This window comes from Scyliorhinus canicula, chromosome 10, assembly GCF_902713615.1.
Source record: "Scyliorhinus canicula chromosome 10, sScyCan1.1, whole genome shotgun sequence".
Lineage (NCBI taxonomy): Eukaryota > Metazoa > Chordata > Chondrichthyes > Carcharhiniformes > Scyliorhinidae > Scyliorhinus > Scyliorhinus canicula.
In genome coordinates, this window is record NC_052155.1 from 124,355,127 (window position 1) to 124,369,217 (window position 14,091).

Consider the following 14,091-nt stretch of genomic DNA (forward strand, 5'->3'; position numbering starts at 1 on the left):
CCCAAATCTCCATGAAGCTGCTTTGCATCTGCCACATAACATCCAATTCACACCAACTTTATGACAACTGCAAATTTGGAAATATTACACTTGGTACCCCCATCCAAATAACTGATATATATTGTGAACAGTTGGGGCTCAAGTACTGATGCTTGCGTTACTGCACTAGTCACAGCCTGCCAATATGAGAATGACCCGTTTATTCCCATTCTCTTTTCTGCCTGCTAAATAATCCTTAATCCATGCCGGTATATTACTTCCCATCCTATGTGCTTTTATTTTGTTAACTAAATTCCTGTGCAGGACTTTATTGAAAGTCTTCTGAAAATCCAAGCACACCGGTCCACAGACTCCTCGTTATAAATTCTGTTGACAACATCCTCAAAATACTCCAACAGGTTTGTCAAACATGATTTCCCATTCATAAATTCATGTTGAGAATGCCCAATCAGATCACTATTATCCAAGTGTCCATTTATCATATCCTTAAACACAGATCCCAGAATTTTCCTCGGACTGATGTAAGACGAATAGGTGTTTTCTCTCTCTTACCTGGCACACAGGAAAATGGCTGTGTTGGTTGACGGTTCTTCAGGATAGTGCCCGAGGCCCAACCATCTTCAGCTACTTCATAATGACCTTCCTTACATCACAAAGTCAGAAGTGGGGAGGTTCACTGATGATTGCACAATATTCAGCACCATTTGCGACTCCTGAGGTATTGAGTCAGTACATGTCAAAATGCAGAAAGACCTGGACAATTTACAGGATTGGGCTGACAAGCGGCAAGTAACATTCATGCCACTCAACTGCCGGGCAATGACCATTTCCATCAAGAGAGAATCCATCAATCCTCGACATTCAATGGCAATACCATCGCTGAATCCCAAACATCCTGGGAGTTACCATTCACCAGAAATTGAATTGGACTAGCCATATACTGGGGCTACAAGAGCAGGTCAGAGGCTAGGAATTCTGCAGGGAGTAACTCACTCCACAAAGTCAGCCCACCATCTACAAGGCACAAGTCAGGAGTGTGATGGAATACTTTCCACTTAACTGAATGAGTGCAGTTCTAACAACACTCAAGAAACTTGACACCATCTAGAACAAAACGCCCCAATTGATTGGCACCCTTGCACAAACATTCATTCCCTCCACCACAAATTCCTTCCACCACAAATGACCAGGGGCAGCAGTGTGTACCATCTCCAGGATGCACTGCCAAAATTCACAAAGGCCTCTTAGTCAGCACCTTCCAAACCCACAAATGCTACCATATAGAAGGACAAGGGCAGCAGACACATGAGAACCCACCCCCTCCAAGTCACTCACTATCTTGACTTGATGTGGAGATGCCGGCGTTGGACTGGGGTGAGCACAGTAAGAAGTCTTACAACCCAGGTTAAAGTCCAACAGTTTGTTTCAAACCACTAGCTTTTGGAGCACTGCTCCTTCCTCAGGAAGGAGGAAGGAGCAGTGCTCTGAAAGCTAGTGATTTGAAACATACCAGTTGGACTTTAACCTGGTGTTGCAAGACTTCTTAATATCTTGACTTGGAAATATATTGTTGATCCTTCATTGTCGCAGGGTCAAAATCCTGGGACTCCCTCCCTAACAGCACCATGGGTGTACGTACACCACATAAACTGCAGCTCACAACCACCTTCCCAAAGGGAAATTAGGGATAGGCAAAAAATGTTGGACTAGCCAGCGAAGCCGACATCCTGTAAATGAATAATAAAAAAAGAATGCTGTGTGCATATAGGTATAGCACCCTTAACTTTGTCTTTTTTACATGATTCTGCATTCTAAGCTTGGTTGATGCTTAAATTAGTTTTGCCTGCCTTCTAAATTTTCTTGTTACATTTATACTTCCTGTTGCCAGCGTTATTTCCTTCCATTTTAAACTATCCCTCAGGTTCCAATTCCCCCGACAAGCTTGTGCAAACCCTCCCCAACAACACTCGCAAATCTCCCTTCGAGGATACTAGTCCTGGTCCTGTTGAGATGTAACCTGTTCACCTTGTACAGGTCCAACCTGCCCCAGAAGCAGTCCGTTCATGTATCAGTAGATGCAGGCTGCACTGTGGGCCAGACATCTGTTTTGCCAGGTCTCATTACCTTGTAAAAACTTGATCTTTCTTTGAAGTGGGTTTTCAAAATCAGGCTTTACCCTTATAAGCCACAGGGCCATAGCAAGTTAAGGTATAAAGAACGTGCTCTCTGCTGAAGTGGTTAGAACAATTTGGTCAATTGCTCAGAAGACACACATGGAGGAGCTGTCATGGGTTTGACCACCAGGATGGACTCCAGCTCACAGGGAACCGGTATTATCATGCGTATGTACTATTGCTTGGTAGTTTAATAAAGGTCCATCACCTTTGTTGAAACGTCATCCAAGTTATTCTGTCAGTATTTTCCAGAGTAAAGACAAAGGAATCTGTAGACCAGGTAGAGGTTCTTACATTACTTTCTTTTCAACACAATTAAATGTTTTGCAGTTACTTCAGTGAAAATACCACTTTTAAGGGTATCAAATGAGGATTGAAAGGACTTAATCTGTACAACAAAATAAATTGAAACAAATTTATCTTTATTTAACAACATTGCCAATTATTCACCAATTTCCACACAATCCATCAATTCCGACACATATTTAAACATCAAGAAACCATGGTAATGGACCAAATGCAGGACACTAAAGTCGGAAATACGAGAAAAGACTAAGTAAATTAGGAAATAGTTACCATGTGACATAATTGATTCCGGTTTGAATTAAATAAAAATATCAGACTGGTCAAATTATTTCAATACTAAAGAATCATAGCATGATCCCATTACTGCAGTTATGTGACAAACAAAATATTAAAGATAATAAATCATCAGACTTCTGATAGCAGATCTAAAACGAGGTTCCAATGCATATCAGCTGTATATTTACATAGTAGAGGAAGTGGGGTTAGTACTTGGCAGCAATTTCTTCCCCAAGTTTAGAAAATCAAAATGATTAATCCTAAATCTATTGGTAACAGGCTGAATTTCAATTAACTGAAGTATAGGCTGGCATTTTCCGGCTGTGCTGTGGCGGTGATGTGGTGGGCCAACCAAAAGCCAATGACTTTTGGCAGGATCAGACAATCCAGATGGCGAGCAGCCTGGAAAGTTTCACTGGTAGATTTTGTGCTGAAGAGCTGCAGCATAAAGAGTAATACCCATATTTAAAGCTTTAATGAAAATTGTCTTCCAGTTTATGTTTCCCAAAAGCTCAACGTGCTGTAAAACACATTGAAACAGGTCAGATCACTTGCATCACCACAATGAAAATGATGCAGAACAGACTTTTTTTCTGGCCCAGCTGAAAAATAAAGTTTGACAAAACATCTCTTTGTTAAAACTATTTAATTTTACTAAATAAATTTACTGAATTGGTTAAGCATTTAAAATAAAATAGAAACGGATTATTTTACAATAGAAATGATTCAAAATGTATCTATTAATAGTCTTCAGCAAAATCAATTGTATGCAAATATCATCTTGCAATTTAAAAAAGTACAAAAGAGATTTTAAAAGTGAATACAAAAGTTGTTGACTTTCATGTAGTAAGTACCATGTTTTCTTATTAAGACAAATAACCGAGGTTGACAAATATTGCAGTACAACAGGTACCGTTGATGAAGAGGCTAATGGAATATGGAAGTTTTGCACCAAGTTATCTTAACAGAAGTATAGCATTAGATCAGTTCCATTTCCTTAGCACTTCCTCTGCTCCAGCAAACATCTTTTTAAATGGATTTATAACAAATCATTTACTAATTCCAAGCAATGTGCCATTGTTCTTTCACTGATCTATAGTTTCCTGCACTTGAAAGATAAAGTTTCAATGTCAGCAGGAGAAAGGACTCTGCTAAAAGTATTGACACACTAACTCTCCATGTGGCACCTTACTGTGCATTATTTATTGTCAGCATTCATACTTGAACTACAATTACAGGACACACCTTTTAGAAAAACACAAAATTGGCCTAATTGGCTGAATATGTTACCAATGCTAACCGAAACTTGAGAGTTTAAAAAACATAATTATGATACAGACCTGATCATGTACAGACATGTTCAAATTGAAACAACTTGAAATCCTTTATATGGCACTAATATTGAGGCGCATATTTTTCGAGGCACCTATTTGTGCTTAGCAAGTACCGACTTGATCTATAGTGCGCAGTTTATTTCATTGTCTTGTAAGTTCTACTAAGGGACAGGATGAATGGTGACTTTGTTGTCTAGGCATTACCATTTTGAGTGTACGAATAACTCAACATTGCTTCTGGACCATCAGGAAAATGCTGAAATTGATTAGAGAAGTCTTAACAAAGCACTTAGAAAACCATAGTATGATTAGACAGAGTCAATGGGCATGATTCAGTTGACAAATATTAAAGTCCACTTTTGGGTGCGTACAGCGGGCTGATTCTCAGCAGCTACAGAGCCAAGAATCACCCCACTATCCAATGGTACTTTGCCGTTTCCTTTGGTCTCGGGGAGATTCTCTCCGCCAAGGCCGCACTTGAGAGATTTCCTGCTGGTGAGCTGATGCAAGATAGGGCTCATGGATTAGCATGGATGGAGGATTGGTTAATGGACAGAAAGCAGAGAGTAAAGATAAATTGCATTTTTAAGTTGGCTGTAACAAGTGGGGTGCCACAACGATTAAGTTTTGCTCAGCTATTTAGAATCCATATTAATGACTCAAGAGACTGAGAGCAGTGTATCGAAGTTTGCTGACAGTACAAAGCGAGATGGGTCCTTAATTCCATCTGGCCTCCCCAATGGAATTGATCAGAATTCAAATTCAAATTGAGTGGGAGAAGACAGAGTGCCATACTAGAGATTTAGCGTTTTTAATTATACTGATCTGAGGAAAGAGTTGGCCCAAGTACACTGGGCACGAATAATTGAGAGTAGGACAGTTGAGGAACAATGGCAGATGTTCAGGGAGATATCAAACACCTCTCAAAATATATTCCTGAGAGGAAGAGGAATTGTAAAAGTGAGAAAAACATTCTATGGCTAAACAAAGAAGTCAAAGAAGACAAAAGAACTAGGAGCAGGAGTAGGCCATCTGGCCCCTCGAGCCTGCTCCACCATTCAATGAGATCATGGCTGATCTTTTGTGGACTCAGCTCCACTTTCTGGCCCAAACACCATAACCCTTGATCCCTTTATTCTTCAAAAAACTATCTATCTTTACCTTAAAAACATTTAATGAAGGAGCCTCAACTGCTTCACTGGGCAAGGAATTCTATAGATTCGCAACCCTTTGGGTGAAGAAGTTCCTCCTAAACTCAGTCCTAAATCTACTTCCCCTTATTTTGAGGCTATGCCCCCTAGTTCTGCTTTTACCCACCAGTGGAAACAACCTGCCCGCATCTATCCTATCTATTCCCTTCATAATTTTATATGTTTCTATAAGATCCCCCTTCATCCTTCTAAATTCCAACGAGTACAGTCCCAGTCTACTCAACCTCTCCTCGTAATCCAACCCCTTCAGCTCTGGGATTAACCTAGTGAATCTCCTCTGCACACCCTCCAGTGCCAGTACGTCCTTTCTCAAGTAAGGAGACCAAAACTGAACACAATACTCCAGGTGTGGCCTCACTAACACCTTATACAATTGCAGCATAACCTCCCTAGTCTTAAATTCCATCCCTCTAGCAATGAAAGACAAAATTCCATTTGCCTTCTTAATCACCAGTTGCACCTGTAAACCAACCTTCTGTGACTCATGCACTAGCACACCCAGGTCTCTCTGCACAGCAGCATGCTTTAATATTTTATTGTTTAAATAATAATCCCGTTTGCTGTTATTCCTACCAAAATGGATAACCTCACATTTGTCAACATTGTATTCCATCTGCCAGACCCTAGCCCATTCACTTAACCTATCCAAATCCCTCTTCAGACTTCCAGTATCCTCTGCACTTTTTGCTTTACCACTCATCTTAGTGTCATCTGCAAACTTGGACACATTGCCCTTGGTCCCCAACTCCAAATCATCAATGTAAATTGTGAATAATTGTGGTCCCAACACGGATCCCTGAGGGACACCACTAGCTACTGATTGCCAACCAGAGAAGCACCCATTAATCCCCACTCTTTGCTTTCTATTAATTAACCAATCCTCTATCCATGCTACTACTTTACCCTTAATGCCATGCATCTTTATCTCATGCAGCAACCTTTTGTGTGGCACCTTGTCAAAGGCTTTCTGGAAATCCAGATATACCACATCCATTGGCTCCCCGTTATCTACTGCACTGGTAATGTCTTCAAAAAATTCCACTAAATTAGTTAGGCATGACCTGCCCTTTATGAACCCATGCTGCGTCTGCCCAATGGGACAATTTCTATCCAGATGCCTCGCTATTTCTTCCTTGATGATAGATTCCAGCATCTTCCCTACTACCGAAGTTAAGCTCACTGGCCTATAATTTCCCGCTCTCTCACTACCTACTTTTTTTAAACAGTGGTGTCACGTTTGCTAATTTCCAATCCACCGGGACCACCCCAGAATCTAGTGAATTTTGGTAATTCATCACTAGTGCATCTGCAATTTCCCTAGCCATCTATTTTAGCACTCTGGGATGCATTCCGTCAGGGCCAGGAGACTTGTCTACCTTTAGCCCCATTAGCATGCCCAACACTACCCCCTTAGTGATAACAATCCTCTCAAGGTCCTCACCTGTCATAGCCTCATTTCTATCAGTCGCTGGCATGTTATTTGTGTCTTCCACTGTGAAGACCGACCCAAAAAACCTGTTCAGTTCCTCAGCCATTTCCTCATCTCCCATTATTAAAACTCCCTTCTCATCCTCTAAAGGACCAATATTTACCTTAGCCACTCTTTTTTGTTTTATATATTTGTAAAAACTTCTACTGTCTGTTTTTATATTCTGAGCAAGTTTACTCTCATACTCTATCTTACTCTTCCTTATAGCTTTTTTAGTAGCTTTCTGTTGCCCCCTAAAGATTTCCCAGTCCTCTAGTCTCCCACCAATCTTTGCCACTTTGTATGCTTTTTCCTTCAATTTGATACTCTCCCTTATTTCCTTAGATATCCATGGTCGATTTTCCCTCTTTCTACCGTCCTTCCTTTTTGTTGGTATAAACCTTTGCTGAGCACTGTGAAAAATCGCTTGGAAGGTTCTCCACTGTTCCACCATGAAGTCTTTGCTCCCAGTCTACCTTAGCTAGTTCTTCTCTCATCCCATTGTAATCTCCTTTGTTTAAACACAAAACACTAGTATTTGATTTTACCTTCTCACCCTCCATCTGTATTTTAAATTCCACCATATTGTGATCGCTCCTTCCGAGAGGATCCCTAACTATGAGATCATGAATCAATCCTGTCTCATTACACAGGACAAGATCTAGGACCGCTTGTTCCCTCGTAGGTTTCATTACATACTGTTCTAGGAAACTATCGCGGATACATTCTATAAACTCCTCCTCAAGGTTGCCTTGACCGACCTGGTTAAACCAATTGACATGTAGATTAAAATCCCCCATGATAACTGCTGTACCATTTCTACATGCATCAGTTATTTCTTTGTTTATTGCCTGCCCCACCATAATGTTACTATTTGGTGGCCGATAGACTACTCCTATCAGTGACTTTTTCGCCTTACTATTCCCGATTTCCACCCAAATGGATTCAACCTTATCCTCCATAGCACCGATGTCATCCCTTACTATTGCCCGGATGTCATCCTTAAATAACAGAGCTACACCACCTCCCTTACCATCCACTCTGTCCTTCCGAATAGTTTGATACCCTCGGATATTTAACTCCCAGTCATGACCATCCTTTAACCATGTTTCAGTAATGGCCATTAAATCATAGTCATTCATGATGATTTGCGCCATCAACTCATTTACTTTATTCCGAATACTACAAGCATTCAAGTAAAGTACACTTATGTTGGTTTTTTTGGGGTTTTTTTTGTTTTTTTTTTAAAAGGCAAAAACTAGGGCATACCATACTGCAAAGGCTAGTGGTAAACTGGATTGGGAGAACTTTAAGGTTTAGCAAAAAGCTGTTAAAATAAATCAAAAGAGCCAAGATAAACTACGAATGGAAACTAGCAGAAAACATGAACACTGATACCTAAAGCTTCTACAAGTAGATAAAGAGGAAGAGAATAGCTAAAGTAAATGTTGGTCCTTGAGAGGATGATACTGGTGAGGTAATAATGGGGAACACAGATGGCGGAAGCACTGAACCAATATTTTGCCTCTGTCTTCATGGTAGAAGATAATAAAAAATTTCCGAAAACTACAGTTAATGCAGAGGAACTTGGTGCAATAACCACCATTAGGGAGATGGTATTTACTAAACTAATGGGATTAAAGGCAAATAAGTCTCTGGTACCAGATGGCCTGCACTCTAGGGTATTAAGGGAGGTGGCAGCAGAGATAATGGATGCATTGGTTCGGATATTTCAGAATTGCCTGGATTCTGGAAGGGTCCCAGTAGATTGGAAACAAGCAAATATGACATCCCTATTCAAAAAGGGAGAGAGGCAAAAAGTAGGAAGCTATAAACCGGTTAAGCTTAACCTCTGTGGCGGGAAGGCTGCTGGAATCAATCAGTACAGAGGTGATGACTGAACATTTAGAAAGACAAAGCTCAATCCACCATTGTCAGCAGTTTTTATGACGGGTAAGTAATGCTTGACAAATTTGCTGGAGTTCTTTGAGGATGTAACCAGCAAGATGGATAATGGGGCGTTGTGTTTTGTGGTTCCACCGTTGATAAAGATACACACAGAACGTATATGTGTTCAACGAGAACGATGATTTATTGTCAAACATGTGGAAAGATAACTAACAGATTTATATACAAAAGTTATTTGCATTCCTAGGGAGCTATACGAAGTGCGACTATATTATTGTACGGCCCACTACCAACTGGTGGGTCATTTCAGTCATGTGATGCATGTCTGACGCCTCCTGCTGGCTGTAAGTCATGACTATGATTACATGTGCTGATATGCAACTTTATACAACTATATACATTTATGTGTGCATGCATATCACCACATGGGGAACCTGTGGATGTGGTATATCAAGAACTCCAGAAGGCGTTTGACAAGGTGCCACATAAAAGGCTGATCCAGAAGGTGAAATCACAGGGGATTGGGGTAGAGTATGAGATTGGATTGAAGACTGGCTGGCTGACTGACAGAATCAGAGCGTCAGGATAAATGGGTCCTCCTCTACCTGGCGAACTGCAACTAGTTGGGTGCCACAGGGACCAGTCTTCGGACCTCAACTCTTTACAATCTAAATAAATGTTCTGCAAGCAGGGAGAGTGAAACATAGCAAAAGTTGTGGATGATACTAAAATAGGTGGGAAAGCAGGCAGCAGAGAACAGGAGAGAAAGATTTTACATATGGATATTATAGGCTAGGAGATTGGGCCAAAATTTGCCAGATGGAGATTAACATAGATAAGGTGATGTTATCCATTTTGCCCAAAACAAATAGAAGGGTGAATTATCTAAATGGAAAAAAGATTCAAAATATATTTAGGCAGAGGGATCTGGGTGTCTTTGTTCATGAATCGCAGGAAGTCAGTATGCAGGTCAAGCATGTAATTAAAAAGGCAAATAGAATGTGAGTATTTATTACAAAAGGACTGGAGTATACAGGTAGAGAAGTGTTGTTGCAATTGTATAAAGTGTTGGCGAGACAACATCTGGAGTATTGCGTCCAGTTTTGGACTCCTTATTTGAGGAAGGCTGTGGTGGCATTGGAGGCAGTTCAGAGGAGGTTCACCAGATTGATTCCAGGGATGAAAGTGCTGACATATGAGGAGAGATGAAACAGTTTGAGCTGGAATTAAGGAAGATGAGAGGGGATCTGATTGAGGTATATAAAATACCAAAAGGGATTGATAAAGTAAACAGAGACGAAATGCTCCCCCTTGTGGGGCAATCTAGAACGAGAGGTCACAGATATAGATTGAGGGGGGTAGATTTGAGATGTGGAGGAACTACTTCTCACAGAGGGTGGTGAATTTGTGAAACTTGCTGCCCCATAGTGCGGTAGAATCTCTGATAAAAAGTGGGTTAAGGGGATATGGGGAAATGGTAGGGAAGTGGATTTGAGACCATGAAGAGATCAGCCATGATCTGATTAAAAGACGGAGCAGGCTCGAAGGGCTGAATTGCCTACTTCTGCTCCTAATTCCTATGTTCCTGTGATTCCCTACCAGTTCTCTAACTGATGGGCAAGACCCCTGTTTTGCAAATTAAATCTTGCTCATTTTAAGTAAGTGGGTAACAAGGTGGCAGATGGTATATTATGTGGGAAAATGTGAGGTTATTTATTTAGTTAATAATAGGAAAGCAGATTATTTTGTAAGGTGTGAAAAGTTTCAATGTTGGTGTTTCAAGATACTAGGGTATACTCGTACAAGCAATGCAAAGTTAACAGGCAAGCACAGCAAGCAATCAGAAAGGCAAATGGCATGCAGGCTTTTACTGTAAGGAGACTGGAGTACAGGAACAAAGCTGCAATGGTATAGGGTTTTTAATGAGACTACACCTCAAGTACTGTGCACAGTTTTAGTTTCCATATCTAAGAAAGGATTTACTTGCTTCGGAGGTGGAACAATGAAGGTTTCCTGGATTAGTTCTTAAGCGAAGATGAGAGTCCTTTACTTTTTAAAAAATAAATTTAGAGTACCCAATTATGTTTTTTCCAATTAAGCGGCAGTTTAGTGTGGCCAATCTACCTACCCTGAGTTATGGGGCTGAAACTGACGCAGACATGGTGAGAATGCACAAACTCCACACAGACAGTGACCTGGGGCTGGGATCGAACCCGGGTCCTCAGCACCGTAGGCAGCATTGCTAACCACTGCACCACCATGCCGCCCCTATGTGAGACCTATACTCTCTGGAGTTTAAAAGAGATCGTATTGCAACAAACTAACTTCTGAAGGGATTTGACAGAGTAGATATGGAGGGTGCCTTCGAGACTGGGGAATCTAGAACATGGCCAATCCACCTAACCTGCACTTGGACGGTGGGAGGAAACCAGAGGATCCGGAGGAATCCCATGCAGACACAGGGAAAATGTACAAACTCTACACAGACAGTGACCCAAGGCTGGAATTAAACCCGGGTCCCTGGCACTGTAAGGCAGCAGTGCTAACTACTGTGCCACTGTGCTAGACACTGCAGACGTTACAATCAGTTTTGGTTTGCTAATGTAAAAAGACAGGAGTTACAAAATAATGGAACCATCTTTTAATTGGGATGTCGTACCCAACAAGCATAGAAAACTACCCAACAATGTGGTTTATGATATAAAGCACATGTTCGTAATCAAACCAAGTGCCTAATCCATTTGGAATTATTAGGCTTTAACATGGAAGCTTTTGAAGATGACTAACCTCTTCCTATATCTAGAAACGCAAGACTCTTATTTAACAAACTATTTACTTGAAGAAAGAAGCAAATTACTGCAGATGCTGAAATCTGAAACAAAACAGAAAATATTGGACAATCGCAGCAGGTCTGACAGAATCTGTGGAGAGAGAAGGGAGCTAACGTTTTGAATTTGGTGACTCTTTGTCATCTCTTACTTGAAGAACCAATCTGGAAGGGTTGTGCCAGATTTCAGTTGAGAATGACTGCTTATTTTAACTGTCTGCCCTGTTTGTCAACAGATCAGGCTTAATTATCTATGTAGGCCTAAGCATGTTGCTCCAATGGGATTACAATACAGCTGCATGTCTAACTTCTGTAGGAGGCAGTGGTGAGCAATTTTTGGAGGTGCTGGTACATTGAAGCTGGTATGTGGGATCGCTTAGTTTCTTTTTAAATACTTCCATTACATCAACATCATAAGAGCAGTTTTCCTTCAGAAAGGTTTAAGAGCAGTTTATTGAGTCACTCTTTCACAAATCTGAAATTAGTAGGCAGACAAGTATCTGGTGCAGAACTGGAATAATATTCCAAGAGGATAGAAGAAAAAATTGTTTTCTTCCACTCATTGCAAATGTTCGGTCTTAAATAAACATGCCCTGGAGATTTTGTGCTTTTCTATTATTTGAGCTGCAAGTGCAGTTCTGAATGTTCATTGCTGGTGCATGAATGGGTTGGGTGAAGACATCAATTTATACATTCTTATGACCATCCTTTGGAAAGTAGAAATAAAGTTCACACTCAATGGACAGTAACAAAATCCTTCACGATGGTTTTTGTGTTAAAGAGTAACAGCAAGATACTGGTACCAATAAGGGGAAGTAAGGTAGGGCTGGTTCACACACAGGCCCCAAGTTTAAAACAGGAAAATCTCTTAATGAGACACATCACTGTGGTTAAGCCTATTAAATTAAGTACATATTTCAAATGTTTTTGGAAATAACCATTTAAACATGAACTTTCTCTCTATTAGCTTATTTGCACAAGTATTCATTTTCCTATGGTTATTGTCCCATGTTGCAATTTACTAATGCACTTCCACCAAAAGAGAAATACTTGTTTTGCTGTGCACTTAGAATATTTTAATTTCTGAAAAGAACACATTTTTCTGTACCCTAAATAAAATGTACCAAACATAAGTGCTCAGTTCACCATACTGCATTCTGTAAAGAACACAGCTGCATTAATTGCAGCTATTTATTTCTGCAGTATAATCTGTTTGTGCATAAAAGCAGGCTCAAAGAGAAACTCCCCGATTTAGACACCCAGACATCAGTCTTTCCCTTTCCCAAAAGCCTGATTCAACAGAGATAAAATATTCATAATGTATCGGAGCACGAGTAGATGTAATCAGGAAATATTTCCTCCTTACATTCTGGTTACTAGGTGTCTAGTATAAGAAATGCCAAGAAAATAATTTTAAATAAAAGCCGAGAGTGTGACTCAAATGTGCGAAATGATGTCCACAGTTAAATATTAGGGTTATTCACGTTTTGTTTCTGTTGCAATTCCCGGATGCTTTCATAATGATTCTCGCCTTCGGTGCACAGAGATTGGTTTCCATTAGATTCAGTTTCCTGTTCTGGAGATTCCTCTTTTAGAGCTCTGATGGGTTCATATCCTGGATCAATGTCCTCTCCCACATCACTTACAGATTCATTCTGACCTGCAACTCTGGATTCTCTTTCACAGTCAGCTACAGAAGCATAAAGATGACTGGCTGTAGATGGACGTCTTTGAGGAGTCACCTCATCAATGCTGGCATATCCACCTTCCTGCTCTGCCTCTGCTTGAGACCATCGCTTTGTTGGTTTATTCACAGTGGAGTACATGGCTGTAATCTGGGAAGAAACAATTATCGAGCATTAGATTTCCAGATTGTCAAAACAAGCCACGACCAAACATTTTATTTTACAGATTCTGGGCCTGTTGTATCATGAGTTTAAAAAGTATCACTTCCCAAACTGATGCTGCCCAATCAAATATAAGTGCCAACAAACTCCAAAATAATACATAGTTAGTATTTTTCGGCTTGATCGGTACTATTGCATTGCAAAATTCAGGAACTTTTAATTTATCTGATAATAAAGAGGATAAAGGAACCATCCATTGTACTATCTAAAGATCCATTCTGATGTGTTTTGAAATGCAATCATGACTTCATGCCCTTGGCCTGGCCTAGTCCTATGACCTCTGCTATGAAGGAATGCCTGGGGGTTCAGTTCAATAAAGACAGTACATTAGAAAGACTTTTGAGCTCAGAGCACATGCCATGAAATGAGAGCTACAGAGAAATTCACTAGAGTGTTTACAGAGTTCAGGCACAATATCACTGGAAAGCATGAATCAACTCAGCAATCTGTATGAAAATCAATAAAGACATGGCTTACAAATGACTTATTTTCCAGTATTATGCTCATCATTAGTGTTGTCTTTTTAAAATCAGACTTTTTACTGTGAAGTAATGTTGATCCATAGGGTTACTGTAGTATTATGTTCATTTTGCAATTGTGGATGAATTCAATGTATGAATTGTGTTCACAATGTTCAAGTACTGAGCACGCTGTTGTTAAAATAAGAATGAATTACAAAC

General features: G+C 40.2%; 1 protein-coding gene across 2 annotated transcripts in view; it reads right to left on the reverse strand.

Moving 5' to 3' along the window:
* pag1 (phosphoprotein membrane anchor with glycosphingolipid microdomains 1) overlaps positions 1–14,091 on the reverse strand; it is a 284,245-nt gene that overhangs the window by 13,148 nt on the left and 257,006 nt on the right. For both annotated transcript variants that reach the window (XM_038809688.1, XM_038809687.1), the window contains one exon: positions 12,989–13,339. In XM_038809688.1, the coding sequence (XP_038665616.1) occupies positions 12,989–13,339 (351 nt within the window). The remainder of the gene's footprint in view (positions 1–12,988; positions 13,340–14,091) is intronic.